This window comes from Melanotaenia boesemani, chromosome 21 (assembly GCF_017639745.1).
Source record: "Melanotaenia boesemani isolate fMelBoe1 chromosome 21, fMelBoe1.pri, whole genome shotgun sequence".
Classification (NCBI taxonomy): Eukaryota; Metazoa; Chordata; class Actinopteri; order Atheriniformes; family Melanotaeniidae; genus Melanotaenia; species Melanotaenia boesemani.
Window position 1 is genome coordinate 16,547,140 of NC_055702.1, and position 25,297 is coordinate 16,572,436.

At 38.3% G+C, this 25,297-nt stretch overlaps 1 protein-coding gene across 4 annotated transcripts in view; it reads right to left on the reverse strand.

The window, feature by feature from the left end:
* Positions 1-245: 245 nt before the first annotated feature.
* Positions 246-25,297, reverse strand: part of LOC121632550 (liprin-alpha-3-like) — a 28,661-nt gene continuing 3,609 nt past the window's right edge. Inside the window, exons 2-32 of one of the 4 annotated variants that reach the window (XM_041974142.1) lie at positions 18,873-19,685; positions 15,943-16,044; positions 15,338-15,502; positions 13,845-13,919; positions 13,673-13,732; positions 13,367-13,495; positions 12,165-12,257; positions 11,744-11,796; positions 11,144-11,237; positions 10,867-11,001; positions 10,622-10,705; positions 10,389-10,520; positions 10,245-10,307; positions 10,059-10,138; positions 9,503-9,689; positions 9,231-9,424; positions 8,906-9,149; positions 8,678-8,817; positions 8,415-8,563; positions 8,203-8,299; positions 7,824-7,905; positions 7,502-7,702; positions 7,318-7,380; positions 6,852-6,878; positions 4,218-4,393; positions 4,018-4,115; positions 3,749-3,924; positions 3,479-3,547; positions 2,855-3,017; positions 1,406-1,473; positions 246-1,313 (exon numbers count right to left, since the gene is read on the reverse strand). In XM_041974142.1, the coding sequence (XP_041830076.1) occupies positions 1,421-1,473; positions 2,855-3,017; positions 3,479-3,547; positions 3,749-3,924; positions 4,018-4,115; positions 4,218-4,393; positions 6,852-6,878; positions 7,318-7,380; positions 7,502-7,702; positions 7,824-7,905; positions 8,203-8,299; positions 8,415-8,563; positions 8,678-8,817; positions 8,906-9,149; positions 9,231-9,424; positions 9,503-9,689; positions 10,059-10,138; positions 10,245-10,307; positions 10,389-10,520; positions 10,622-10,705; positions 10,867-11,001; positions 11,144-11,237; positions 11,744-11,796; positions 12,165-12,257; positions 13,367-13,495; positions 13,673-13,732; positions 13,845-13,919; positions 15,338-15,502; positions 15,943-16,044; positions 18,873-19,208 (3,720 nt within the window). In that variant the 5' untranslated portion in view covers positions 19,209-19,685 and the 3' untranslated portion in view covers positions 246-1,313; positions 1,406-1,420. Of the gene's footprint in view, positions 1,314-1,405; positions 1,474-2,854; positions 3,021-3,478; positions 3,548-3,748; positions 3,925-4,017; positions 4,116-4,217; positions 4,394-6,851; positions 6,879-6,972; positions 7,144-7,317; positions 7,381-7,501; positions 7,703-7,823; positions 7,906-8,202; positions 8,300-8,414; positions 8,564-8,677; positions 8,818-8,905; positions 9,150-9,230; positions 9,425-9,502; positions 9,690-10,058; positions 10,139-10,244; positions 10,308-10,388; positions 10,521-10,621; positions 10,706-10,866; positions 11,002-11,143; positions 11,238-11,743; positions 11,797-12,164; positions 12,258-13,366; positions 13,496-13,672; positions 13,733-13,844; positions 13,920-15,337; positions 15,503-15,942; positions 16,045-18,872; positions 19,686-25,297 lie in introns of those variants that run through there. The other 3 variants (XM_041974141.1, XM_041974143.1, XM_041974144.1) reach the window with 3 other exon arrangements.

Below are 25,297 nucleotides of genomic sequence, written 5' to 3' on the forward strand. Positions count from 1 at the left end.
TCATGCATAACATCCAGAGTTTCAGTGCCAACTGCACAAAACACTATGACGGGAAACTTGAAATCTTCTTCCTTTGCATGTCTTTTCTAAACTTCTTTACAACTGAAAATATATTAAAATTATACATCTGTGTTTTCATGTCACACACTCAAGACAAGAGAGCTGCAGCCCTGCCTGTTCCTGTCACCTACCTGTGATCTTTTGTCACCAATAGGTGCAAGGTGAAACTGCAAAATCACTCCATGTTACAGGTATGTTTTTTAATTACAGCTTTTACAATCATTATTATTGTTATCATATTATATTCAATTATCATCACTACTCTCCAATAATAGGAATTCAAATCATGACACAATTTGTTTTTCAAAATGTACACATACAAGTAGCATATCTTAAATGTCCATAAATTAAAACAGATTTCTTTTTGTCAACCTCAAATTAAATTACAGTCAGTCTTAAAACTAAGTATGAAATTAACATACAGTTTAATACACACACATACATACTGTACATACATACATAGAATAGCAGTTATCATAAAAAATGATAAAAATAAAATACACACATTTTACAAAGTCCTGACCCAAGCTTCCACATCATCGGATGGTTGATATTATGACGTTCACTCTAAAATGGTTGATTTTGGCATGCATATTAACACAAATGCTCCATAACTAAACTCTTTTTTTCCTGTGTGAACAGGAGTTTGTCATAAAGCACTTTTCCAACTGTGTCATAATCAGTCCTATTCACATTTGTGCATCTCATCGCTGTTATGGCTTAAGAACATTTAATTTCCCCGCTGTGGGCGCCTACATTCTCCAAATGTCTCTCTATGCAGACTGTCCTCTGTTGGGATGTTATTCGGCAGAATATGTTCTCTCATCAGTCTAAATCAGGATCAGATCAAATGAAATGATGCATATAATTCTCTTGATCTGACCAGGAATGCATTTTCCAGTTTAAAAACTATAAATTCATTGTGTCAATATTGCCATTTCACACTCAGGAACAGAATCTGAATTCACGATAGGCAATGGTCACTTTCTACAGAGTCAAACAGCATCATGCCACAACTATGGATCAAGATGGAGAGAAAGAGACAGAAAGAGATAGAAAACAATGGGTAAACAGACATTCACTCATTATTTTATCGTCTTTTCAGAAATCATTCACTCATTGTCTTTGATTATTTTGGGACACATGGCTCAAAAGCTGTAGGTCATCTTCTAGTGTCCAGTTAAGTTTGTATTTCTTTTCTTTTTTTCCCCCACGGTGTGTTTTTTTTTCTCTGGTTGGATGGAGGTGAGCTTCTACAAAAGCAAGAAAGAAAACACTTGAAGAACAATTGATTTGGTGTCACCTGACAAAGGCTGTTTCTGGAGTGTGAGGAAGTTTTTCTCACCTGGTGTGCTTATCTTTAGCAGGAATATGTTCTCACTGACCCAGACTCTCCTCTTGGACCAGAGTTTACTGACAGAGAGAACAGAATCATTAGCAAACACAGGGGTAATAGAAATATTTGTATCTGATAAGAAGTTCTTGCTGCCTTTGGACTGCAACAAATGACTGTTAAAAGTTTATATTAAAAAATATTTTTATAAAAACCACAAACATTCAAAAACACTTTACCCAAAGATAATAAAATCCACCTAAGAGAGACTTACTCCCTCATCTTTAAGCTCCAAGTTTGCACATCACTGCTTTGTCTCTTCACATCAAAGTTGCTATGATCTTAGTAGCTGTCATTTCAAACTGAAATAGGTTAAGTATCCCATAAAAACGCATAAAGCATCCTCACTTACATCTCCTCTTCCTCTTTCTGGAGTAACCTTTTGACATCACTGGTTCTTTAAATCTGTACAACTTGTTAAGTTTGACGGTATTTAAAGTTGTGTAACTGGATTACTGACCCACTTAACACTTAACGTATGACATGCAATTTCATCAGTATGACTCAGAAGGCAATAAAACCCAGAGTTCAGAGTGTTGAACATCACGCACACACAATCAGCCGACAGGTTTCAGTTTCTACTCGACTGCAAATATTTACATTGATAAATTCTGAATCATCCCAATAATTTTTCTATTTGAAAGTCAGTACAACAATGTTTTTGAAAAGAAAAGCATTTTCCTAAGGTAACTTTGGAAATATGTTGTTGGCAGGAAGCACCACGGCTGTAGAGCATCCTAGCATGACTAGGTTCATTTTGTCTATTCTAATTGAAGTTGTAACAATTCTTTTTGATTAGACAAATAGTTTTTAAAGAGTTGTTTTGACATGTTTTAACTGAAACCTCAGAAACTGTCATGCGACGTGCGTTGTGACGTGTCTTTATCAGAGGCGTGACCAGCCCGGCAATCTGACAGATTTGTGCTCGGGCTGGTGATGCCTCTGGGATACCATCAGCTGATAAGTACAACTCCTTAAAAACTTTATGTCTGATCAAAAAGAATTCTTACAACCGTAGAGCATACTGGATACCAGTGAGTGATTGTCTGGTGTGAGCTACTTTATAATTATGTGTTGGCTTGTGCAAATCCTTTCTGTTATACATCATCCGGCTATATTTTGCCTATTTCATTGTCAAAGCATAAAGACATCCTCATCAAATCAAATGCTAAATCCACACTTGCCTACTGCTGACTTGTTATCATTACTGGATTTGCATTCAGTTTCATCTTTAGCTGTGGGTCTGCTTCACGAAGTTTCAAGCATAGATGATAAGTAGCTTAACATTTTATGACGCACATTGTGTCTTTATGACAAATGCATAAGCTGCAGGCGACTGCAACGTAATGCCTGATCCAGGCAATACTACTGTCGCGCTCACTCAGAGCTGCTACTCCTCACCTTCACTCTGGACTTTTCTCAATGTGACAGAGGGGGTTGAGATGGCGGAAGCACGGAAGTTGGCAGGTAATGTTTCTGAGGAATCGGAGGTCACGCCTCGGAGGTCCTTCTCTCGGAACATCTTCCTCCACGATGGTGACCGTGTAAATGTTTTTGTGCCATCCTGCTAAGGCATTGATACAATGTTAGTAATTAAACATAACAGTCACAGTAGAGGTCATTTAAACAAACTGTTAGTCAGAGATAATAAACCACTATTTGACAAAGAGTGCTTTGCCGTGACAATATTATACAATTTTAAGTTTTACATGCTGCAACTAAGCAATTAGCACCCGTGTAAACACAGCTGAACCACTTCAACAGACCAACAATTTACTGGCTGTCCCTCATGCACTTGTAAACTGTGCCAATAAGGCTTGCTTAATAATTAAGAGCGATTCTGTGGACAGCTATTTCATCACCAAAAGGAAATGAGTTTGGTGCAACATATTTAACGAAGGGCAGAATTTGACAGGGCTGCAATAGAAGCATGGTTGTTGTTTCCTGCAATCAACACACACTCTCATCTTCAACCAGGAAAGATTATCTGGACTTATTTTCCACTGACAGGTGGCTTTGTTGTACCTCATCTGGCCTCCTCTCTGTTCCCATGGAGATGAGAGCATTGTACTCCTTCTCTAGAAGCTGCCTTGCCTGCAGAAGACATATTGGAGTTAGATGTGGCAGAGGTACAGACACTACAGAGACTTAAGTTTCATTAGATGATTTAAGAGTTAAACATTTGGATTATTTTGAAATGATCCAAACAGAAATAGCAGAATTGTAAATTTCTGTATGTCAAAAGATCAGCAGTCTGCAGTAGAGAAGTAGAGAAGGTTATGTACTGCAGAGCACCTGTGTGTTCTGGTTTGGTATTTGAAGAAGCAGGGCCAAGTCAGTATAGTCAAAAGTGTCATCTAGTGCCAGCAAAGCACCGTGGACTCCACTCTCTAATAGGTTGTCGGCAAACTCTTTCAGACCAATGGACTGCACCCAACACATTACTCGCTCATTGGACCACACCATCACATCTGTGTAGAGGAAGGCAAAACACAATTAGGATAAAAACAATATAAAAATGCTCTGTGGAAACAGGAGGCTGCAGCATTATCCACAGGTTTTACCTTGGTTCTGGTGTTGACTCTCATCCCGCCTCCTCTCCAGCTCCTTCCTGTCGTAGTTCAAGCGCTTCAAGCACATGATACCATAGTGAAGGCTCACCCTGTATGTTAGGAGAACGTATTAGTTTTTTTTCATGACAGCTGAAGTCAAATAGAGATTGGAGAATCTACTTTGACGTGATGAGGTGGATAAATGTACACACCTGTGGAAACTGTCCACCATCTTCAGCTGGCCCCTCAGTTCTTTTTTGGTGAGGTGATCAAGCATGCGAGCATCCACCAGTGACTCCATGAAGTAAGATCGATATTGGGGAAGACCCAGACTGGGCAGCCATTCGTTTCCCACCCACTCATGGTTCATGTCTCCATAAGCCAAGATCTGAAGGGCAAAAGGTTAATAAAGAGGAATTACTTGAAGGAAGAGGAGGCATGATTTCACGAGAAAGCATAAAATCATCCACTGGGTATTTTACTTAAGTGTTGGAACTAGTTAGAGTTAAAAGTTGCACTTTACTTTCAAGCACGTCTCAAAAGTTAGCCAATCTGACTTTTGCTGCAGAGAGCTAATTTTGTTGTCTCTCTTTCATCTGGATCTCTGGGGGAAAGACCAGCTGAACTTTTTCTCTGCTCTACACACAGAAAACTCCTCTGAAGAAATAACTAAGAATCCCTGCTTTTTTACCGAAGAAACAGAATCTGCTGAAAAAGTGAAAAAATAAATGTTTTGGTGCCTGCAGCTATAAAAACAGACTCAACAGAGTTTGTCCTAACTCTAAAGCGTCCAGTTTCATCCAACCTGAACCAGTTGAAAACTGCATCAGATATGCTCAATCTGAATCACAAAGTTTTCCATCCGGGTTTGAAAATGATTGACCAAAGGAGCCACCAGCTGACCAAACAACATACATTTCTTGTATATAACAATGGACAAAACCTCACTACATCTAACTGTTAGTTTAACTGAATATTTTCTTCTCTAACCTGATTAAATGTAAAGAAGAGATTAAAACCTACCACCTAAGCATGTTTGTTTTATCCAGATGTACCAACCGTGTAAAAGTGTGCAAACACAAAGAGGCAGCACAAACAGACCAACAGTATTACAATAAAATGCATTTAATCTCACAGGGACGCGCACATTTTGCTTTTATTAAACTTCTATATTGACTCACTTGTTTATTGTTACACCGACTTTTATGTAACGTCAGAAAATGAAATTCTTTTAATTCTTTATGGGCTATTAATATGGTCATTTTGAATTAAGTTCTTCATTTAATCATAAAATGTCCAAATTATGAGTCCAATAAATTTGAAAACTTACTTATTCTCAAATATATGGGTAGATGTAATTTATTTCAATAAGATAAAATATAATAAAGATAAACATTTTCTGTTCTGGTGAATGACAAGACAAAGACTATATGAAAAAAAAAGCTTGTTCTTAAAATCATTATAGTAAAACAGTAAAACTAAATAACAAAATAACTATTAAATATATTTTCACAAAGCCTTATTATACAAAGGAAACTTGTATTTTTTCTGAAGCCCAACAAAGAGGGACACGTGATATTTTAAGTGTAGTCTAATACTGCAGTGTAAGACGATCGAGAAGTTCCTCTTAACAAACATAAAACACAGCGGCACTTGAAGCCTAAACTTCTCAAAAATACGCCCAGTCCCTCAGCCCACAGGTTTCCCCGCAGCAGTTTCTCCTTCCTGAGTGCTCCATGAGTGTATAAACACAAACTTTGTCACTTGCACGGTGTTTTCAGCGACCTCTTTAATTTGCCAGGAAGCCTGTGGCTTGTCTGTCTGTCAGCCACCCATGGTACACAAATACTTTTTAAAAAATATATTAACATTGACTTATGAGGACATGGTCCAGGCCCCACTCATTCTGGGCTTCTTTTTTTAATTTCACGCAGCCATAGCCTGACCCACGCATTGCCATTTAAAGGCCTAAAAGTAACACTGCGCTGCACTCTGCTAGTGACTAATGGCCCTTATATCTGGGGACTCTAAAGCTAAAATATACTTTGTTATCGTTGGGTCTGGTATTGTGCCTTGATTTGAGATGTGGCAACATCCTCCATCTGGAGAAATTCAGATTTTAATTTAAGATTGTGAATGAGAAAACTAAAACTACTTCAGGCTTTATTTATTACCAAAGCAGAGTTTAATCTTTAATGAGTAGTTTCATATCCTCTTCAATAGCATAGTAATCACTTTAAGCCTAATTTAGATTTTATAAGGACAAAAACTAAATAATAGTAATAATAATGGATTGGAATCATGTAGCATTTTACAGTGAATCTATTGTTTATCCACTACACATTCACAAACTAGAAATGTGGCTGGTAATCTTTGCCAGTGACCAACCATCACTAAACATTTATACACTAGTGTTGCCAACACTGGAGGTAATGAGGGTAAATTATATCTTGCCCAGAGACATAACGGTGGAATGACTGGGATGAGGCAGGGTTAAAGCCAATTTACCAGTTATCAGATGAGCTGCTCTACCGCCTGAGGCACTGCCCCCCTGACTTCAATGGGCACAGAGCTGTCTTGTGATTAAAAACTGTCTCAATATATGAGAGGGTGATGTTTCAAAGGCAGCGTCCATCTTTTGTATCCTGTTTACCTTGCTTTTCTTTTAGCAACCTTGAAGATGAAAATAGGATTGTTTGTACTTGTGTTTGAATCATAAAATAACTTAGATCAAACACTAACAAATAGGCTATTGAATGAACTTTTTTGGAGCATGATGCTGGAATCAGACGACTCCAAAGTCAGTTTAAGTGTATAAGCATTATTTAATACAATGAAACTCTCACCTGATCCCAGCTGAACTCCTTCTGCTCCTTTTGGTTCAGTCAGAGAGGAAGGTGAAGAGAAAAGGGAAAGAGTTGCACAGAGAGGGAAAGATCACCAGGGAGAAGTATGTTTTTTTGGTGTGTGTGTGTGTGTTTGTGTTTGTGTGTGTTATAGTAAATCAGTGCCAGGACAGAATGGAGAGGAGAGGCAGAAGGAGGAAAAGCTTTGTTAGTTAGTGAAAATTAGTTGGAAAAATACTACATCAAAACAGACTTTTAGGGAATAGCAAGGGAAAGGCGAAGCCAAAAATGCCTAATCAGAGACAAAGAAAAAGAAAAGAAGCTTGTCAACGTGAGAGACTTATTATTTCTGCTATACTTCACTGTATTAGATTTTATCTATATTAATGCTTTAACAAACAAAAGAAAAAAAAAAAACTGACAGCAAAATATTGATTATCACATGAAATATAATCCTCAGTCTTACTGGTTTGGTGGCAGCAGTGAGAGACTCCATTTCAGCATGTGTCATCCAAATATTACTGGTCGACTGTAATAACAGAAGATAAATAAATATCAGGTTCCTTCCGTGACATGAAGGCACGGAGTTGTTAATACTCCAGCTGTTTGCACATGTTAGGATTTTTCTCATGCTTTTCTCAGAGCCTTACAGAGCGCGTGCTTGCAGGAGCAGACGGACTCGTGAGGGAAACCATTTCCTGGATGGCTAAACGAAGTTTCAGCCTGTGCAAGGGGTTGCTGATACCAATCTCCCTCTGAATCTCTGTGTCTGACAGATTGGCCATGATGGCACCACTCTTTACGTTGGCACGACAGGCTGCTACATACCACGCAGGCATGCCAACCCACAGCTGGGTAAACAGAAAGCAGATGTGGAACACTTTTCTAAACTTATAATTGTTATACTTGATAGATGAGCAAAAACAAATGTGTTTAACTGAAATTTTATAAAACAGGTGTTATAGTATGTACCTCAAGCCATGTGACTACAGTGGGACCATCCCATGAGGCGAAAGGCAGACCCTGACGACAGGCTTCCTCTAACAAGTCATGCCTGGCAAAGAGAGTGGAAAACAAAAGTTTGACATAGATTAATTTCTTTAAATCTCACCTTACCAGCATCTCTTTTTATAAATAGAAAATTACATTGAACATAAAATGCTAAATGCCACATTTGTGCCTCGCAGCACCACAAGGGCGTGTATTTTTAAATTTAATGCCAACAGTGGAATACAAGCACAAGCCTGGTTGGTGTCACCTGGCTGTGCACTTTACAAATACATTGTCATCTATAGAAGACTTCAATGATCTCTGCATAACAAGAAGCATATAGAAAGATGAGTGATCTCACTTTCTTTTGCTGCGGCGATCTTTTTCCACCGTTCCAGTCCCAAGTTTGGCTAAGCCTAATGGGTCAGCTGAACCAAGATCATCAGAGGGAGTGGAAGCTGTAAAGAGGATAAGTGCTTTCAGAATCAGCCTTAGTTTTGTTAACACATTCATCTTTCACTATGACAAGAAAGACATCATTTTTAGTATGTAGTTTCCAATTTGTCTACAGACCCAATGAGGCAGATTCACGTCCAGGTGCACCCATCCTCCCCTTTTCCTTTTTGCCAAAGAGACGTCCGATAGAGGACTTAATGCTTTTCTTTTTGCTGGCTTTGTGGAGGGAATCCTGGCTGGCTGTTGTGGCACCATCAGCAGAAAGACTGACCAAATAGTGGGAGGAAAAACAATGAAATCAATACACACACTGACTGCATTTTAAATTTAGTCTTCAAGCCAAAATAAAGAGTTTACATGGCATCATTTTTTAAGAATACCTGCGAAATTCACGGTGGTCGTCAAGGCCTGCCCCAGGGTGAGTGTGTGTCATTCTGTCCAATCGGAGGGCTCGAGGAACAGGCGGAGGGGTGGAGTCAATAAGAGCAAGTGCTCTGCATTCTTCACCATCTTTGCTATTCTGCAGGACAAAAAGAATATTTTCTAGATGTACAAAGTGTACCTCAGTTTAACGTTAATTTGATGATATATCAGCTGAGATGTGACACCTGTCTTTCAGTCTCCCTGGCAGGTGAATGTGGCAGGCGAGGGGTGGAATGTCCAGAACTGGGTGGTGAGGGAGATGCTAATGTGGAAGAGGTGATGGAGGGTGTCATATAGCCCCTTCCGACACTGTCCCGTCCTCCCAGTGATGATGGCGGAAGAGGCGAGGCATCAAGGGCCACGCTACTGACCCGACTCTCAATTTCTTCAGCCCTTAGCTCTGTACTCTCCTTCTCCTCCTGAATCAACCTGAGAAGAAAAAAGAAAACATTTTTCTGATTGCAAACTAAAATGAAAAAGAAAAAATCCCTTTTAGGCCCTAACACTTACTTAATCTCCTTGTTAATGGCCTCCAGTTGCTCCTGTAGCATGATGGCTAAAGTTTGTACATCTGTCTGTCCACTGGGAGAGAGCAACTCAGATCCAAACAGAGTTTCTCTGTCCTCCTCATCATCAGAGCAGCCTCCTTCCACGCCACCCTCATACCCTGGACCCAGCATAGTGCTGCTGTCCCACTCCCCATACTGAGAAAAGGAAAAATAATAACAATCTATATCCACATCAACATTATGATCAGCATTATATCAGGCTAATATGAACACCTTGTTGCTATCGTCCCTAGGAGGCCCCCATCGGCCACGGTGTGCCCGCCTGACCACCACTCCACTGGAGGAGTTGCCGTAGCCAGCTGGGAGTGAGCCACTACCCTGAGGGTACCGCAGCTCTGAGGCGCTCCCTGGAAGAGATCTCCGAAAAAGGGTGGAGGGAAGTGAGCTCACGCTGCCCGCCCTATGATGAGATCCAGAATTCATATGTTATGTCACAATACTTGAACGTCACAATGCTCCAATTGGGAGTTAGTTTCCCTGTAAATAAAATATGTATTCAAAGTACAGCATCCATGTAAATAAAGCACGTATTTCTCATTTGCATATTTGTCTGCCAGATCTATTCCCTCCAGGCACAGCATGAATAATGAATTTAGAAAGCAGATTTTAGTGGCTGAATATTTTGTCTAAACAGAGGAGTAAACAAAGGTTTATACACAGCGAGGGTAATGTACTGTAAATATAGGGTCCCTTGGGTTTTAATATGTGTATTCATTAAATAAACGGTGTATTGTGTAAATATATCCTCATATTGTTCATTGTGGCTAACCTGGAATAAGATGAGCCGGGCCTGCCTCTCAGCTGATCCAGCTCCAATTGAACTCGTTCAAGTTCAGCAAGAAGCTGCTCCTGTATCACACCAAAACAAAAGTTAGAAATGAGCTTTTTCTTCTCCTGCATTTCTAAATCTCCCACTCTTTAGGCACAGCTAATACACAACTAAAATAGTGAATACCTTATTAGCAAGAAGATCATCTTGGATTTTCTTCATGTTGGACAGCTCTTCAGAAAGAGCATTCTGCCAGTAAATAAAAACAAGGAATTACATTGTGGAGTTCGTTTTTATGCATTTTTCAAAATGCACTAGTTTTATTTTCACCTTCTCCTCTAGTGCTGCCATCCTCTCTTTGAGGTGAAGTTGGAGTCTCTCATTGGACTCAGACAGAAGCTTGTCCACTGTATCTGAGAGGCGTTTGTTGTGTTCATCATTCATCTTCTCCCTCTGCCTTGCCTGAAATGAAGCCACAGGAGAAGAGCTCAGCAAGTAAACAAAAAGTTTGGTTTTGCTACAAGTTGAGGGTGTAGCCAAGTAGAGCAAAATAAATGATTTACCCTCTGCAGCTCTTGGTTCTTCTCCTCAAGTTGGGCTTCCATTTGCCGCAGCCGCTCTTCAAAGTTTCCATGGCGCTCTTCTGCCTAATGACAGTAAACTTGCGGATATTACAAGACTGTTTTTGATGCATAAATTATCTTAATTATTAGATCATTAAGACAGTCACACTATATTGACATCATAATCCAATAATTTCTCACACTGTCTCTTAATGACAAGTATGCATACAAAATATTTAAATTACCTTGTTGAGAGCAGCCACTCTTTGTGCAAGCTGGGCCTCGATTTCAGGCAAAGTCTCGGCTCTCTGCAGGGTCTGCTGGAGCTTCTGCTTTGCCTCATCCAGACGTTCCTGCAGCTGTCTGTTCTTCTCTTCACTCTGGACAAACAGAGACAAACACATATTTATGAGCTCTGTGGCTGAAAACGACCCTCAAGATTCATTTTCATTTTCTACATCAAACACAGCAAGAGTGAGCATTTTCATCACAGTGTATCAGAGTATTTGAGACAAACTTTACTTGTCTGTAGAGGGATTCCTTGCTTGCCAGCTCATTTTCCAACTTGTCTTTGATATCGTGGAGAGAGGTCGCCTCCCTCTGGGCACTGAGATACCTGCACGCAATACACAAAAAACACTCAACGTAAGACGGCTGCTGCAGCCTGTAATTAGAATGACAAGATATTGGTTGTCTGTTCATGTTGCTAGTGTGGTTCTTCAATGAGAAGTAATCATAAAAATATTTAAAAGAGTGAGTCATTTACAATAACCTATAGGGTTAACACTTTGTTTCAATAATGACAACCTCGAGAAAATCTCTCAACCCTTAAAAAAGTCCAAGAATCAAAGAGCTATCTTGACCATTACCTGCAGCCAGGCATTAAAAAGGAAAGCTGTTTTCTTACTTTGGATAAAATGCTAATATGATGCATAAAGACCTCAGACTTTATAGGAAGGCGTCACGACACCATTGCAACACATTTATAGACATCAGGTGAAACATATTCTCCTCCTGTGCATTACATCTAATGAATGGAATTTAAGAAAAGAATAATAAAAAGTCTACAACATACTGTAGCTCTAAATAGATATATAGAGCTAAAAAGACAGCAAAGATTACCTCCTCTCAAGTGTTGTAATTCTTTCTTCCATGTCTTCTCTTTGGCAAAGAGCCTGTAGAAGGCACCAAATATAATAAAACAAAATGGCATAGAGTTATATTACACGACATAATTATTGTTGTTACACAGCTGTGAAAACTAATAGCCAGGAGAGATATATCTTACAACTGGGGGGAAAAAAATTGACCTGATTAGATGGTTGATTTTGCAGCAGAACTGTTTACTATTTATTATGGGATCTTTCTTAAATTTACACATCTACAGTAACAGCAAAAAACTAACTTATAACTGGTGAATATTACCCTTTAGAATAACATATATTATTACATATGCCAACAGTGCTTAAATATACTCTCGAAACCCCAGGTGCTGAGATAGCTCAGGGTATTGGCCAGGAAGAGACAGATTGGCCCAACAGACCTCTTTCACTTCCCTTTGGAGCTTCTGATTGGCCTCCTCTGACTTCGTCACCTCCCTCCTGGCGGCCGCAAGCTGTTCCTCTATTTCCCCAACCTGACATGACACCACAAAGAGACATGAGATCACACAGGCCGAACCTATCTGAGTTACTTTTGACTGCCACAATACCAAGAGTAAATAATACAACAGTGCTTGATTATAAATGTCCATCTGGTCAATGCAAAACCATTTAAAACAAGACTAACATGCTGCCACATGACTGAATGGTCTGACACATCTGACACATCCAGTGTGTCTCTTTTTGTTTTCTTTTATGCAGATTTATCATCTATTTAGACAGTCAGAGCATTATAGAGCCTTACATTCCCATTATGGCCAACATAATCTCACGGTGAGGCGTATAAATAGCGTAGAAATCTGCTTTCCAAATTCATTTCTCATGCTGTGCCTGGAGGACACTGATCTAGCATACAAATATGCAAATTATAAATATATGCTTTAAAACTTAGAGCACTTTTCACATGTCATTTATATGCATTTTAAGCTTTTGGCTTGCAATTTTATGCCTTTACAGTTGTAAGATGGCAAATGTTTATGGTTAGGATAAAAGTAGGGCAGGTTGTCATTTTTTTTTACTGTGCATAGAATTAAATGTTACACAAAATTACACAAATGCATGCTAATAACACGCTACACAACATAATGCGCAATAGCATTTTTTTTTATAAGAAAAGGCTGTTACTGCTTCTCACAGCAGATTTAACAGTCACTAGGGGGAAGAGGGTGACTAGCAGAAGTACATAGTTTTCCTCCTTTTTGTGATATACCGACTGTGCTTTTATAGAAAAAATGTTGTCGCTACTGTTACAGTGCAATAATAGAATAATTTTGGCTGATTTCTTCCCACTGATCTGAAATGGCAGAGCTCACTGGGATAAGAAGCATTTCCTTGCAAATGGGATTTAACAGTATTTCACTAGGATATGATGACAGTAGTGAGGCCACTGGCAATCTATTCTGAAACACTACTGTATATAAGTGTTTTAGAACAGATATAATAGATATAAACTTAGTAAAGGTGAATATTAATTGATTTTTAGATTTACCTATTGAGTTTGTTAGTTTTAGCTTGCTTTTCAAAAATGTCCTCATGCTGAAGCTCATACAGGTGCTCACTAAGACAGATATACAGGATCACTCACCTGTCGACACATGAGGGCCAGCCTCTCCCTCAGCTGGGAGAGTTCAGCTCTCTGTCGTTCTATCTCTCCTTCTCTCTGTCTGTCAAGCTCCCCATCCTCCAGGCCAGATGAGGGACCATTGGGTAGCCGCTGGAATGACGACAGTACATCAGAAAATGAGAGTGACGAAGAAAAATAATCTAGTCAGAAGCCAGTTTAGCTCCAGAAGACTTAAAATCACACTGAGAAACCATGGTACTCAATGTCTACTTTTCTAACACATACACGAAAACAACTGGAACCAACATGCATAAAACCCTCCCTTACATCTTTCCCGCCGTCCACCCCTTGTTGACGTCTTTTAATTTGGTCTCTTAAAGAGATTACCTGAAAACAGGGAGACAAAATGGGCAAAAAGACAAGACAAATGAGTGTTTTCATCATAATAAGCCAGCTAAAGTTTGATGAAATCAAAAAATTCTTCTGCATCAGGCTTTACCTCTTGAGAAGATGCTGCAAGTTGATCTTCTAACATGGACACCCTCTCGAGGGCCACACGGAGCCTCTCTCGAACCTGCAGGTTTAAACAATCAGAAGCAGCACAAGTCAACCTACAATAGTTGTGCCCTTGCAATATCTTCTAACAAAACCTATTTGTTAATATTTCTTTAAGAATATATGATGCATATAGTCAAATATATGAAGAAAGTCCAGGATTAAAATAATCTTAAGGCAAAACAAATTTTAACCTGATCTGAGTCACATTCAAACCCCCCTCTTAAAACTAATATTACAAACGTACAAAGCAAACAGTTAATGATTTTACATCCAATATGAATATGAACTTAGAGTAGCTCCAAATTTAAGGTCTCAATGTCTAAGAGGGACATGCTGTGTTTCTACTGAAAAATGTTTCCTGTAAGATTAAAGAACTGTAAAATCCTGAGTAGAAATAGCTGAAGGTGATGCTTTCGTGTCATGTATCTAAGGTCTTTGATGCCCAAACACCCACAAAACAGACATGAACTACACATATTTTCATATGTGGAGCCTTTGGCAATGCATCTCTAATATGAACATATATAAGTTAATATCTATATAAATATCGTGTTTAGTATCGCTTTTCTTTTTCAGTTTTTATTTTATTTATTACATTAGTTCTTCTGCTGCTGCTATGACAATCCAATTTCTTCCTGTGGCTTAATAAAGTTTTTCTGATTCTGATTCTGATTAATGATGTAAACAAAAGTTTAGCAGTAAATGAAAGGTGAATAACAAGATTTATACCTGTTTGAACCAACGTTTATCTTAGGGCTCGGGACATAAAACTATACATGTTTAAATGGTGCATAATACACATCTAAATTAAGTGGTTTTCGTTGTTATCATGAGTGTTAAAGTACCACAGTAGTAATGATAATACATGGAGCTGTAGGAGCAGCAAGATTAAAATGTGATGGTTGAGCAGAAACACATCAAATACACACAGCTGAGCAGCGTCCAAAATCACTCAATACTCACTTTATTGCTAACCACATTGCAAGTTTACTACTGTATTTTGTAGTGCTGTCCAAATGTATGGTTAGATTTTAAATGCCTTATGGTATCTTCAAAGTATCCCACAGCGTACTGTGAAAAATAGTGTAGAACTGATGGCCACCAAACACAGAATTCACACAGGTGATTTCAGACACCTGGCCTGTTTTTCATGTTTATGGTTTATGAGATCAATTAAATGTAATAAAAATGGCTAATATATCAAAGTTGGCAAAACTCTTACTTTCAAACTATTTTGGAGAATAAAGCGATTACACGCACGGACCTTGTGTTCATCTGTGGTTCAACACTGCTAACTACCACTACCGTTTTGGTAAGTTGTAGACGTTAGTTGCTGTTTGATTTTAGTTTAGGAGGCACAAAATCTTTTTTTTTGTATTTTTTTAAATCAAAGGAAAAACTAAAGTGGGACAAGTAGACAAATATTTGACCCACCTTCTCATCCAGTGCTTTGTGGTGCTCAAACAAGGATTTGAGGGCCTTAAGGACTTCCACCTCACTGGAGACCCCTGCAGGGGACTGGGCTTGCCTCTTCACCACTGTCATCCTTAAACTGCGCTCATGGCGAGACACTAGACACTCCAGGTGTTCAAGCAATAACTGTGGGATTGAGAGGATTGAAAGGGAGGAGGAGAGGGGGTGACAGCAAGGTTAGAGGAAGCAGTTTAAAGGATGCAGAAACAAAGGGTGAATGGGGTAAAAGGGAATCTGAAAGAAATAGGGGGTTGAGGATGATGAAAAGATAGAAGGGTTGGAGGAGAAGCAGAGAAGTGAAGGGTCATAAGAGTGATACAGAGACAAAATTGGGTTATGGGAAGAGTAAGGCATGGCAAAAAGGAACGAGGAGTGGGCGTGAGAAATAACAAAGCAGATATGGACAAAAGAAGAAGAAAAAGAAAAGGGAATATGGATGAAAAGAGAAGTGAATTTAAAAAAAAAAATTAAATCAAATGAAACTGCTTCACACCCACGCAAGCACAATGGGTGAGTAAGATAACACAGAGGCTGCTAATAAGCAAAATGGCTGCTAAACATCTTACACGTGTGTTGTTTCTCTCTGCCTTGAGCTCAGCAATTTCTTCCTCCCTCTCTAGAAGCTGCTCCCGGCAAACATTCAGCTCTTTAGTCAGCACAGCAAACTCCTGTGGAACGCAGCATGTTATTAGTGCATGTTATTAATACTCTATGTTGTCTGCACAGCCAGCTGGCCTGCAATGAGCGTTTAAAAAAATCATAATTCAGGCAAGACATAAACTATGATTTTGCAAATCCAATACAATTGGCAAACACATGTACATATACAAGAAATGCAAGCAAATGCTAAAAATATACACAACCAAAGGCTTCCAGAAATATGGTTCGTGAAACACCTGAGACTGGGAATGTAGGAGTGTGAACATGATGTAAACCTACATAACAAGCATGTGAATCACTGACACAGTTTCCACCACCACTCTGTGTTGCTCATCCTCCTCTGTGAACTCTTATTCATGGATGGATTACATCACACTGTTACACAATGCCTCGGCACTGGAATGCACAAGAAAGACCCCCAAAAACAAAACACTGATAAGGCATTAACAATTCCACACGAAATATATCTGAAATTCCTGAGTGGAAACAGTTTTAAACGACTTTCTTTAAAAAATAAACAAAACAAACAAAAAAAAAAACAAAAAAAAAACGCTACAGCTGCACAATTCATGGTCAATGATTTCTTTATGTTCCCATAAAAAAACAAGGTACTGCTGTTTATGACAATTAAAATAATGTTGCCGATGTTTACGTTCTAGTTTGCCTGCTTTATGATTTAAAAGCAGTCAAAAAGAGACACATGAAATGCGTCTACATTTAAAGGGGACAGAAAAGTCAGAGAGCAGAGAGAGATCTATACAGATGGTGACACAGTGGGCTCATTGGCTCTTGGCCTTATGGGATTGTTTCTTGTTTGGATGGGGGTCAGTTCTCAGTTGGCTTCCCTTGTCCCCTTGTCGTTTCTTTTCTATTTAATCTCACTCTATTTCTGTAAGCCATAGTTTATATATATTTCCATGAATCTAGGGTTTCTATGTGCACAGAGTTAAACACAACTATTAGCTAAGTGGTCTAAAGTAGTTTTAGATTATTTTAGAGCTTTAACTCTTATTTTTATTATTATTATTATTACTACTACTACTAATAATAATAACAACAACAATAATAACAATAATAATAAAGATATCACGCTTCTTGTTTTATGAGAAGCTTCACGTCCATTTTCTAGGTTACCATGGTTACTGTGACAAAAGGGCCCCTACCAGGCCTGATCACGTTAAACAAATAGCACTTGAACACACCACAAAAATTCAACCTGAACTGAAGCAATTTTACATGAAATTAAAAATATATTAAATTAAAAATCATTTTACACGATACATGACTACTTACTGTGCGGATGTTTGGGGAAGCACATATAAAACTAATTCAGTTTCCATACTGAGGAAGAAAGTTATAAGCATTGTCAACTAATTAAATTATTTTAAACCAATAGAACATTTTTCTAACTCCATGCTTTTGAAATTTTATGAACTAGTTAAGCTCTGTACTGCATTTACACAAAAAATTCTCTTTCCAAGTTGTATGCAGTAGCTGTTTGAAATAAGGCAAAAAAAAAAAAAAAAACAACAACTCAGAGACTTATTTAAGAAGGCAAAGGTCAGGACTGACATAGAAATGATATATCTTCTAAAATAGTAAACTGGTGGAGTAAGTGTGATAAAGAATTAAGATTCTGCTCTTCATTATGTGAATTGAGAACAATGTTAAAAAATCTGGTTGTAAACAAATACAAAAGTGAGGTAAGATAATGGTTTTATTGTTTATGAAATACCAATTTTTCATTCAGAAAATATTTTTGTATATGTTTGTATGTTTATTTTGTTTTGGTGTAATTTAGTCAGTGGAGTATTGTCATTTGTAATATTTGTATGTAAAGGTGTGTGGGTGTAATATGTTATGGCTTTAACCTACACTTTTTTCGGTCAATGCTTTGTCTTTTGAAATTCAAATGAATTCTGTGCTGAAAAGCCATCCAGAACTATCTCTTGAATCAACACGTCGAATCAGCTGAAAAGATACTGATGTGTAAAAAGAAAAAAGAAAAGACAAGAGGGACAATCGCTGATTTTTCCGACATTTCATGCCACAAATTGCTGGCTTGGTGAACAATGGCCTTAACAGACTGCTCTGAAAATTGAAACATGAAACAGGTTGATGCAAGGGAAGTCTGACTGAATTTCATTTGGTTGAGCTGTGTGACACCTGGAGCATGAAAGCTGAGGAAAACTTGAACAGATTTCTCATACACTCCTAAAGAAATTTAGGAAAGTGTAACAGAAACCTGTCCACATTTGCACAGACCAGGGATTTGTTCCAGTAGAAAAAGCTGTTTATACAATAGCTGGGGGGATAAAATCTTCAAATTCCCCAGCTGTTTACATTCAATTTGACATTGTTAACTACAAAAAAAAAAAAAGAAAAATAATTCAATAAAAATATCCATTTACTCTCAGCTTTGGCTATTAAGAAACATTATCTTTCATGCTCATTAATCATTCAAACAATGTGGCCGAGAAACATAATGAAACCTTATTTCACAGTAAGGCCCAATTACAGATGCAAGTTAAACTGAGAACCAAAGAGAACCAAAGAATAATAAGAACATCAAGCATAAGTACAAACAACATTAATGACACAAACTTAAGAGGCTAGGAGAGGGGCAAGTCCTCAATGTCTCATAAACTAACTTCCTGCACAATAAATCACATTAAAACACAGTAATACTTCATAGTCTCAGATAGACAAGAGGATACACCATGTTACCTCAAAAAGAGAACTTTTCCTTAACAATCCCTCATTTAAATGCATCCCAACACAACTGATTCCTACTGATTCCTCATCAAAAATGAGCAATATAGACTGACAACTTTACCTGTGGCAAAGCAATTGATAGCTGCCTCTGAAGTGACTCCTTTTCGTGGCCGAGCTCCCGGAGGCGTAGCTGAGCTGTGCCCAGACTCTCCTGTGTCTCCCTCAGGTTCTCCAGCAGCCTCTCCCTCTCTGTCAGCATGTTGACCATTAGAGATTCCAAGTTCCCCGTGCTGCCTCCTTCGTCGCCTCCACCTCTAGGCTCCCTGCTGCTGAATCCTCCTCCACCCATCGCACCTCCAACACCTCCAACACCTGCTCCTGCAGGTGAGGAGGGGCCTCCACCAGTCCCGCTTCGCCCATCCTCAGATATGGTGGGCATAACTTCGCACATCATCATGAGACCGTGGCGTGTGAATCAAGGTTATATTGAAAGCTAAATAGGAGGATTGTACGTGCAAAATGTCTATCGTGGTGCCTTGGGTTAATTTTATGAGCTTGTACTAAAAGTTTTATGTATAAAATATAAATCTTTACATCTTCAGGTTTCCAAAAATATTATCCCTTTAATCTATATCTACATCTTTCCGTGTTTATTGCCTTTGTGTTTGTTCCCTGGCACTCACTTCTGTATGTCTATGCCCACTTACCTACCATCACAAAGTCCTAATCTATATGTAAATTATCTGAATGTCTTTGAGTCCCCTTGTTTTGCAAGACGAAGATGTATCTACAGGGATGCCCTTATGTGGGTAGCTAGGGATTGGCGAGGGGTAAGGAAGGGAATGGGGTTTTGGGGAAGGGAGGGATAAAGGAGGGTAGATGATCCTAAATTGTGTCCACGAGGCAGAGCTCCTCACAGCGCCCAGGATAAAAGCTGGAAAACAGAGCAGACAAGGCATGAGATCTCCCTCAAAAACTTTTAACCTTGCATATATTAATGAGAAATGACCCTGAAGTATGGGCTGGTTCTTTGAGGCAATGACACAGACTTATATACATTTATTGAAATGTACATGTAAAGCGATGGTTTTCAATTAACATTTTTTTAAGTATATGTTGACCAAGTACATAACAAAGTGATGGCAACTCCATCATTAATCTCTGCATTAACAGCAAACCTCAAATCCCTCAAGTTACAGCAAATGAAAGATTACACACTTTGAGTCATGCAACTTTAGGAAATGCCTTATATGTCTTTTGGAGAAAGGAAACAACCAACTGTGTTTCGGAGTCCAATTTAGCCAGAATCCTGCTTGAAATTCAGTACAGTAAAGCAGTAGCTGACCATTTTGGGAAACACAAAGAGTTAGATGAAAAAATCGATACAGTGGCACTTTTGTCTGACTGTGAAAAACGGGAATGCAGCTACAAGCCAATTAGATGAGTTTTAGCCATAACTAGAAGAAAAATTTAAACCTTGTTTTGAGTTTGTAGTTCCCCGCGACCCTTAAAGGTTACTAAGCTGCACAGAAAATGAATGAGTGAATATTAAGTCAATCATATTTATCAAACCTTCAATCAAATTAGATGGGGATCAGTTTCTTCTGTTAAACTTTGTAAATAGTTGATAAATCACAAGAATATTACATGTCTAGTAATATAAGATAATTAAAGACACATAGGCAAATCTAACCTTTTTTGTCTATTTGTGATACATATCTGCTATGTTTTTTAATGACAGCATGAACAGCACAAATCAAGTTTTATTTTCAAATCTGACTCAGGCCACTTATATATGTGGTCCTAAATCAGATACATAGCCAATGAAATTCAAAGCAACCCTTAGTCTGAAGGGTCATGTCCCATTTCAGCCGACTTCTACATCATATAAGTGAGACAGACAGGAAGTGGGAGTAGGAAGTGGGATCAAAAGTAAAACACACAAGCTAACATGTAGCATCCAATTTTGCTTCTATAAACATATTGTGATATGTGTGACATCAGATTTTCTGTGCCTGTGGGTCGTTTCAAGGCTATAAACTCTTCACACTGGAGTCAGATGTTTGTTGCATTTAAATTATAATATGAACCAGTGACATGTGGTCAGGGGAGGTAGGTGAGGCTCATGCACAATAAATAACTAATAATTATCAAATAATATCACTTTAATATTTGTCCATTGATCTGTGTTATAAATGGATCCAACCATTTTTAACATTTTCTTAAGTAAAATCGCTGACTTTGCGCATTTCCCCATCAATTACAGGGCAGAAACCCGAGATGAAGAAGCGGCAAGCCTCACCTCATCTCTGAATGTGCGGTCCCATACATGCTGGGTTGTATGGTGCCTGTTTCTATTTCACAGCATGCTGCCAATATAAGTTTACAGAAAGATTTATTATACACTATGACTTTCACCAGTCTGTGTAATGTCTTTAATGTAAGTGTGTAACAATTATTTTCACTGATCTGACAATAAAATAGGGAGAGAAGTTATAAAGTCAGGCAGACAGACCGTTGCCGCACCTTGAGGGGGCACACGTTAGCTGGTGCTTGTTGCTGCCATGCTAAGGTGTTAGCTAAACACAGCATGGCCACGTACGCTACAGTGGTTTGTTTATTTTATGCTCTGCTTTGTCTGACTACCCAGATGGAGGATTATATATCTAAACTAAAATAAAAGACTGAAAACAAACATACAGGTGAAATAAGACAGATCAAGAGAAACAAGTCTCAGGTTTCTCATGATCTCTTTTGAGGCTGAGAGGCTTTTAAAATGTTGCTGTGTTTGTGTTAAGAGAGGAATGCTGATGAGATAAGAAACATTTCCAGTGGTCAATATGCTGCCATTTAGATAGATTTTGACTTCTTACAATTGTAAATCTGACTGGAAAAGGATTCAGTGCCTCACCAGCCATGACCCTCACTGTTCGTCACTGATATGAACAACCACGCAAAAAATCGGCTCTAAACAAAAAAATGGATCTCAAAAATTATTGGGATTGACTATTAAGACCTGAAGTGTAAATGTAGACATATTGTTCATAAGCTTTTATTCCAAAGATCTTATGAGTTCCTTCATTTTTTGATTAGACCTTATTCATATGCACTTTGCTAAATTTAAAGAAAACTGTTTAATATTTACAATGTTGCTAACAAATTAAATCTACCTCACCCTTTCCTCCCAAGTGCCAAAGAGAAACTATGGCCAGAGATGGGCAACTCCAATCCTTGAGGAGCATCTCTTGATGTTTCCTTGTTTAAAGACACTTATTAAAAATTAAAAATAGCTCATTGTGCACAACTTGACAACAAACTGTTGGATTAGTTTAATTGGAATCAGTTTGGTTGGAGCAGAGAAACAACTAAAACCTACTGGACAATTGGCCAATTTCTGATCTTTGGTTTCTGCTAAAAACAAGAAATAATCAATCCACACTCTTCGACATGAACTCAGGGCCTTCTTACACACCAAGCCAACAACTGACTGTCAGGAACATCTGTTGCGTTGGTAAACATCAGTTGCTCTTACATTTTCAGTATGCCTGCTCCGTTGCCATTGCCAGAATCAGGAATTTTTAATTTGTCTTTTTAATTTTCTACTTTTAGACTTAGCTTACTAACCTGAGTGCTCACTCTAATTGGCTGTTAAACGTTCCAGTATAATCAAAAGATGAAAGACGTCATGCACTAGCTCTCTTTGTTTGTTTGTTTGTAGTATTTTGTTGATTTATGCATGTATAAAGATAGGCCATATATGTTGTAAATATTGTAATATGTCCTGTGTAAATATATGTCCTTTATATATTTCCACCGACACTTTGCCAGGGGCATTTTAGGCCTCCTTCCTGTTTTACATCCGCCATGGCTAGAGATACACCGAGGGTGCTAATTTTATGGTGAAATAGAGACTGATCTCTAGGAAAAGGTAAATATACACAGCTCAACAACAGGAGCTGTGTTTACAGTATTTCTACATGGTCTTGCCTTTGCTTAGTGTGTAACAGATGTTCTACAGCCCCCTTCTGCACTGGCAAGTCATTTCTTTTCACACTGTTAGAGATTGCATGTCCTGGGCTACTGCTGGAATTCGTCTTTGCAGTGTGTGTGAGTCCTTGTTTGTTTGTTCAGACATTGGCGATGTGAGGAGATCCAGCATCATTGGATTAGCACTGGTTTTTCATGTCAGTTTGGTGAATAAAGCTTGTTACATACTCCGCAAAAAGTGAGAACTTTGTTCTTGTTTTTAAGGCCGCAAGAACAAGAATAAAGTTTTTATTAGTCCAGACAATTCATACCTCATGAGAAGCTTTTTCTGCGATGGGGCCGGATTTCAGCAATGGGGATGTGTTTGGTTTTATTTGTAATGAACAACTGATATTTCATATTTAATGAGAAACGTCCTCCATGTCAGGGTGGGGTCTTTAAATGCCACATGTTTTGTAAACATTTTCGTACTTTCTCACCACCTTGATCAGCTGTTCATTAAAACTATCCGTTCAGCCTTGCAACAGGAGCCACAACTTTCCGCTTCATTCTTTTTCCGCAACTATGCCCAGCTGAAATGTCCAACCAATCACACAATACTTCTCGGAGCCCCATGAGAATGAACTTCTGCTCAACGGATGTGTCCAGAACAAGCTGCAAGATGTCCCCAACCACGCCTGCATGAGCAAAATGGCCTCATTTTGTTCTTGTGACTTTGAGAAGAAGAAAAAAAAATCTTGCGGAGTATGTAACAGCCTTAAGAGCCATAAGGGTGTTGACGCTCATATTCTGTAGATACACTGACTTTGTCAGAAATAAGAAAAAACATAGATTCACTTAAACTCCAAGGATCATCCAAATTTGATCCTCGAGGGACACTGATCTGTGGGTTTTACACAGTTCCCTGCATAGACTCACCAGGCTGAAATAAATGGGTCATTAACAGGCTTGTGGAGAACTGGATGGAAAAATGTTGAAGAGATCCATATAATTTGAATAATGTGTGTAAGAGTAGGAAAACCTTTTAAATCTGCATATCAGTGGATCTTAAGGACCAGATTTAGAAAACTCTGCCCTGCACAGTGTATTTTTAAAGACATCATCCAGAAACAATATAGTCTATATTGACATGGTGTGGGATCTGTGGAGTAGCCCACTGGAGGACCTCACTATTAATTTTGTCATAGGGGGGTCAGGGTTAAGTCTGTGGTGGCCATGGCCACCCTTGGCCACCCTTTGGTTCCACCCCTTGTCTGTGGATTCCAATTTGTACATTCAATTGAGCCAAATCAATGCTAGCTGTAACTAATATACTAGCTAGTTGTAACTAGTATGTAAATGTAACCATTTTCTAGTACTGTAATTCAATTTTCAGTTATCCTACTTTTATAGGTTACTTTGACTGTCTTGATTGGCTGATCACTTCATTTTTTGTGTAATTTTCATTTTTATTTTGGAAAATTAAATAGCAAAAAAAAACAAAACAAAAAAAAAAAAAAAACAACAGCAACAAAAAGCAAATTTATTGCCACAGGTGAAACCCAACACCGGACGTGACAAGCAGCAGTGACGGTGGAAGTGTCGCGCTCTTGAACTGCTTGTCTCTAAAGAAATTAATTTATGGTGCCATTATAAAAACCATAACGCACTCTTGTTTTGCCAATAAAATGCGCCCACATAGCACCACTGTTACCATTAGAACTTAAAGGACTGCAAAGGTCCATATCTGTTTTAGCTCAGAGGATCTGCTGCCCATGATTTCCAATAAGAATTTTACATTTTGATTAATTAGATTTCTGCTTTACCTCATTTCATCTTAACTTGAGCAGGAGAAGGTGGCAGCATTGTTTAATGTACTTTAGAAATGTTTTTTTTCTCTATGCATTGAGTTTTAACTTGCAATCATGGATGCAAGGACAAACTGCTTTCAGTATCCAAGGTTTTTGGTAGTGTACTTGAGTTGAATTGTGAAACTTCTCACTCCCACTAATTTTCACAAAGGCGAGTCCAACCTGGTTCCAATAATCAAAATTAAGGCGAGATGTTCCACCAGGTAACACAACTGCCAGCTCTTTGTGCTTAATGGAAAGGTTTTATTTTTACTTTTTTCCACAATATCCTTTTTCAGTTTCAGCATTTGCTATCTCAAATGTTGTTCTTGTTGTTGTTCAAACAATTTGTAGATCCTTGTACTCTGATGTATGTTTTGCATTCTGTAGATACACATTTTACAAAAAAGTACAATTTACTGATTATAAATAAAATGACCGAAAGAGAAAATAAAGCTATAATGAGTCCTCAGCTGAGTGTTTCAGAGCTGTCAGTTTGAGAAACATCCATTTAGATAAGATCAATAGTGGATTCATAGCTACGTTCTTACAACTATAATCTTCTTAAGCTGAAATTGATGGCTATTATTATTATTTAAACAAGTGTTTGTTAATTTAACAGATATAATTCCATCTCTGAAGCTTCAGATAAGTTTATTAATAGAATGCTTTATTATCTAACATGACTTACTGTATTCTGACAAGTCTGAGATTTAAAACTAAGGTTTCA